The sequence below is a fragment of the Limulus polyphemus genome, unplaced genomic scaffold (genome assembly GCF_000517525.1).
Source record: "Limulus polyphemus unplaced genomic scaffold, Limulus_polyphemus-2.1.2 Scaffold5242, whole genome shotgun sequence".
NCBI classification, from domain to species: Eukaryota; Metazoa; Arthropoda; class Merostomata; order Xiphosura; family Limulidae; genus Limulus; species Limulus polyphemus.
This window is the reverse complement of record NW_013670852.1, coordinates 60,017-65,602: the sequence shown is the minus strand read 5'-3', so window position 1 is coordinate 65,602 and position 5,586 is coordinate 60,017. Positions and strand designations below refer to the sequence as shown.

General features: G+C 39.5%; 1 protein-coding gene and 1 long non-coding RNA gene across 2 annotated transcripts in view; one reads left to right on the top strand and one right to left on the bottom strand.

Annotated features, from left to right (window-relative positions):
- The window catches only part of LOC111089107, a 3,465-nt gene extending 2,519 nt beyond the window's left edge, over nt 1–946 (bottom strand). Inside the window, exon 1 of the long non-coding RNA XR_002613446.1 lies at nt 789–946. This is a non-coding gene — a long non-coding RNA (uncharacterized LOC111089107). The remainder of the gene's footprint in view (nt 1–788) is intronic.
- Nucleotides 947–2,534: 1,588 nt separating this feature from the next.
- LOC106472316 (polycomb protein suz12-A-like) overlaps nt 2,535–5,586 on the top strand; it is a 25,804-nt gene continuing 22,752 nt past the window's right edge. The window contains exon 1 of the mRNA XM_013932950.2: nt 2,535–2,666. Coding sequence (XP_013788404.1) covers nt 2,535–2,666 — 132 coding nt within the window. The remainder of the gene's footprint in view (nt 2,667–5,586) is intronic.

The following is a 5,586-nucleotide window of genomic DNA, read 5'->3' as shown; positions in this document are numbered from 1 at the left end:
AATAAATTGTATTGATAAATATACAGCAGTTTTCCTAAAAACGCCCAAGGATATAAGGTGTTTTCTTCACAAATAAAATAGATTTTGTAAAATTTGAAAAAATAATGATAGATTTTTTAGGATTTCATATAATAATTTGCAAAATTTTTATGTAATTAATAGCCCACTGTTTCATAGCCGTTTTAGTTGTTTGTGAATAATTGGTTCACTATTGCTATGTGAGTGTTTTCTTCAGCTGAATATACTTAGTATCATTGTCATAATTAGCTCTCCCCCATTAGGACTTGAACCAAATATTTGAATGTTTTCAAGAGGGGTATCCAGGTTTGACTGAGTTGTATACTTGGGTAACTGTATTATCAGTTAGGTAGATGTAGAAGGTTTATTTTTCTTTTGTGTGGCTCATAATATTATTTTTATTTTATTTTATTAATATTATTTTATTGTATGGTCTTTGGCATAATGGGTTAACAAGAACGTATTGGCATTACAGACTTCTGGTGTCTTTTATGTTTTCAACTTCTGTTTTTTTATTTCTCCATTATATTGTAGTCCATGTTTACAAGGAATGTTGTCTGCTTTTTGGTAGACTTTGAGGTGGTTTGATTTGTAATAATGGCAGTTGTATTGCATTTTGTTTCTGAATACTGTTTTGACTATTACTGTTCAAATATCATCTGTATATTTTCAGAGACCTTTGATATATGGTAATATTGTCATGTGTCAGTAATTTTCTTCTGTTTTATTTAGAGCTAGGTGATTACTGTAATTCCAATAAAGTACCTTACCTCAAGATTTCCTTGATTTGTGTTGCCCTTGATATATGTAATTTTCACTCACCATTAGCCTTGACACTCCTATCTAACATCACGTGTTTACGTGTAGTATAGCTGTGTTGTAGCATGCAAGTGAGTATGTGACAGCCCTCCACCAATAGGAGTGTGACACACCCTCCTAGTGCAGCTGACTCCCTCTGTATTGTAGAGCAAAATCATCACTTCTTGATTTGGCTTTCGTGTGTAATGATGTGTATTTTTTTTGCTCTAGGTGGGAAAACTGGCAAAATCCCTTCCACCATAAATGAGAAACATCAGCAAAGGTATTTTAGACAGAAGGCTCAGGCTGCATGAAAGACTCCACCACCCATTGCACAAAATCTGTCACCTATTCCAACAGACAAAGACAAACCCAATGCCAATGTAGTTGGTAGGCAAGCGTGAACACCAGACAAAGTGGAAATTACTGAAACTTGTAAAACATCATCTTTGGAGATACTTCCACTAAAAAACTGCTATACCTGAAAAGTTAATCCTTTGCCTCATCTTATACCCATATTGTCTTGATTCTATCTCAGCCTTTTTTTTGTGACTAGGTTTCCCAGATATGTTTTTTACATATTCAGTTATTTTTACCATTACTTTGGGGCATACAGGCGTCATCCTCCTTTTTTTTTTGTTACCTCATATGACTAGGCATGACTTCATGCTGTATTGCTTTTCTTTTGAGTCCTTAACTGTGGAGCCTTTTTCTTCAGATTTGGGGGTCATATCCTCTATCTTCTGTTCATCTTTCTTAGGCTTATATCTTCCTAACCTTTGTCGTACACACACTACCCTTTTTCCATTATTTTTCTTTCTTTAACATTCTTTACATGGTAATTCACCATTCTCCTGTGGAGTTTTCAACATTTGCTCAACAACTTATCTTTTCTATAGGGGCATGTTTATCTTCCTCAGCATTTTCACTTCTCGTTTGGTTGGTCTTTTGCTAGAGTTGGTTGGGGTGTGATGCCCTTGTTACTCAATTGCATTGCCTCCTTTATATCTCATGTGCCTTCTAGTGGTTTCTTTCAACTGCCTGTATGATTTTACTTATATGCTTATATCTCTGGTGTCATATGTTGGGGTTGCATACCAATATTATGCCTTATCCTCACTAGTTTATCATCTCTCCTCTACTCCTTTGCCTCTTTCTGTCCCCTGTCCTCCTCCTTCCTCTTCTCTTTCTGTCACCACTTCTTATTCCTCTTCCCATCCATCCTTCCACTACTTGTAAACCTTGGTGCTTTCAGTCTTGGCAGTTCAGTCCTATAGGCTCAGGGTCATAAGAGCCTTTTTCTTTTAGCTTATGGACATTTACCCTCTGTTTGTGACCAATTATTGAGTATGTGGATTTGTATTACAGAGCCTTATCCTTCATTTTCTTCTCCAAGGTCTCCCATGCCTATTATTTTACATCCTCCAAGGGATCTTGTTTCTTGCCAACGTTGGTCCATAGCCAAGCAATGATCCAGAGAACATGTAGTCCATTATAGGCATCACAAATAAGCACAACCAAAGGGGATACAGGATTCCATGGAAATCCACGTTACCAGAAAAAAAGAGAACCTCCCGCACAATGAGGGAAGGAGAAGAAGGTACAAAATGGGAAACAAATTGCTCCATGTACTTTGAAAGAAAGGTATAAAGTTGGGCCCTGCAGACATAGGAAAAAAAACAAACACCCAAATGAATGAGAAATGAAATGGGTGTGAGATGCACTGCCTCCCACAGAAGGAGAAGAGGGTGGCTGTAGAAGACATGAGGGAACAGAGCCAAATGAGAAAAGACACACCTGAGATGTCCAACTTGGTCATCCCAAGACCTGGATCAAAGGACCACTGTAGGGTGAGAAAAGATGAGAAACCCACTGAGACATGAAAGATGTAAGGTTCAACACCTATCTAAAGATTCCCTGGGAAACACAGAAAAACTGGAAGAAAACCTGGAAATGGATAAGAAACCCATCCAATAGTAATTGTAGCCATTATGACCAACAATGCGAGAGTGAGACAACGTGTGCCTATGGTGATTGATAAAGGAGACAACTGCAGAGCTGACTGTATGGATCACTGATGGACAACTACAAAACATCCTACAAAAATCCAAAATCAAAGTACTGCTAAAAGTTCTAAGACGTGAATTTAAAGGGACAATATGTCATGGTAACAATGACCTCAGAAAACAGGATACATGAATGAGAGGAAGTTGAATACCCACTATGGAAGTAGTTTTATCAATTCTCCAGGTGAAGTCTTTGAACAAGGAAGGAGGAGGAAAAAGAACTGTTGAGGACAAGGGATGAACAGGAGAAGGTGCAACATAGGAACCAATGCCTGAACCAGTCAGTGCGGAGTTATCAGGAGGATTCAACATGGAGTGTCCAAAATGAGGGAGGGTAGGTATAGAGAAAAAAGTTGGATCAGACCTGACAGAATGCATTCCCAGCTAAATTTAAGGGAAAAGGAACAGGGGACCAGAAAAGGGGAAGTAGGTTGTTGACAAGAGTGGCAAAAACATCGAGAAAAGTATCCAGGTAAGAGCAAAGCCACTTGAACACCAGAAGAATGAGGGACCAATTTGTAGGTAATATCTTGGCAGGCCTCAAGTGACAATTCACCATAAGAATCATGGCACCTGAAACAGAACAAGCTAGAAGATGTACTTGTATAGAATGGGCCCAGAAAAGGAGGTTAATAGTGTGAAAACAGTCTCTTCCTCTTCTTCTACGTCTGTCACTCTCCCTACTCCTTCCTCTCCCATCCAGCAGAGTCATCACTCTGACTTCATGTGTGGGTTTTGTCCGGTCCTTTGCGAAATGTTCCAGACTCTCTTTATGTGTAGCCTTTCTTCCTCCCTCCTTGTCTATCCGCGACAAGGATGTACATTCTGTAGTTGGCCTCTGTATCACATTTTCTTCCATTTCCTTTCTTTTATCTTCAATCTCCCCAAATTTTTTCCATTGGCTGTTCAAATGAGGCTTATCTCTTTTGACTATGGCTGGTTACCAAGCAGCTCTGCCTAATATTTTCAAGTTTTCTTATTATCATCATGTATTTTCCTCTTCTGTCTTTTATATGCTTTTTTGTTCTTTTTGCCACCTTTATCCTTCTTGTTTTGCAATCCTTCCTGATTTGGATCTGAATACTGTTCTCCATGCCTTCACCCTTCTTCTCTTTGACCTTTAGTCTCTTGTTCCTGGTACCATGTTTTGGTTAGGTCCTACTTCTTACTTTTTGCTTGTGGCTGTAGGGGATATGATGTGTATGCCATTGCTCCTTTTGTGTTCTTTTCCTTCCATTTCTCAATATTATTCTTGTTCTGTTTCAGATCATTTTCTATGTCCCATGCATGTGGTTTGTTGTTCTTTGGCCTGCTCTGTTCCTTTTCACAGTTCATGTTCCCATCTGTTTATTTTTTGGAATTCCTAATTTCCTTGAGATATTTCTTCTGTTACTCTCTTCATTGGATGTAAATTCACATTGACTCGTTCAAGTCTCCTCTCACCAAATCCGACATCTTACTTTCTTTCTGGCTCTTCACTTCCACCATCTGTTGGAGGAGTTTGTGGAAACTGGCATGTAGATTACCCCACTTTCATTGCACATTTTCTTTATCTTCTGGCCATCTCTTCTTCTTCCGGATATTAACTTCTTCCTGTCCCCATTCTACATACCCCTTCCTGGCTCTAAATGGGTAAGTTCTCTTTTATATATCTTTCCTTTACAGTGGCCTATTTCTACATCTCTTAATGGCAAGTGGTGCCTGTCTGGGTATAATTACCATTGAATCCACACCATGTGACCTTTAAAGGTCTGTAATGCTCATTGATGAAATGGTGTATTCCATAAGACAGCTCAATGGCTCCTTCCAGTATATTGCTTCATAAATAAGGTCCATTCCAAATTCTATCAACTCATGGACTATTGTGAATAAAGCAGTGTCTGGATGCTATCCATCCTTCCAGTCATATTTGAATAAACCAGGATCAGCTTGCTTTTCAAAATGTGGTTTTTGCAGTCACTTACTACATACTCTTAAGGTGTTGCATTCTTTCAAACTTTCCCCTATATTATTTCCCTCAATCCTCTAGTGGAGTATAGGAGCCCTTACTTTTACAAGTTTAGCTGCTGGGGTGGTGGACCATGGAGGCTTCCTCTTGAGTGTGACCACTTCCACTCAGAGTGTTCTGTGGGTTTAGATGGTGAGCACTCTCCTCCTACTATATAACTGAAGTCAAATACCCAATGCTGCCTGGTTTTGGATTGTGTAGGACCAACCAACATAAGTCCTTACACATGTGGTTGGTAGGGTCCCTTCTCCTACCTGGACCTGATAAAAAATTCCCAATGCCACCTGGTTTTGGACCGGAGTTGACCTATCACATTTGCATTCTCCCTTCCTACTGCTGCCTGAACGTTGGTTCCCAGGTGGCTTGGTGTTGGTTGTGTACTGGGTCAGCACATGTGCTCTGTGTGGGTTACTTTTCTATTCTGCTTCCTGGTCTTGAGGTGAAGACTGTTGGGACCCTCTTCCTTTGGCAGTCTTGAAGACCCATAGCTGCTCTACACCATCTGGCACATTCATTTACTGATTGGACTTGCATCTTTTCCACCCAGATTAGCAACATATATCTTTACAAGGGGAGAGAAGTATACCCTATTACACATGTGGTGTATTCTCCCACAAGTGTGATTCTATATTTTAGGGTATCACACCTCATGCATTCTCTTCAGACACCTTCTGAAGAGTGCTTATTTAGGTAACT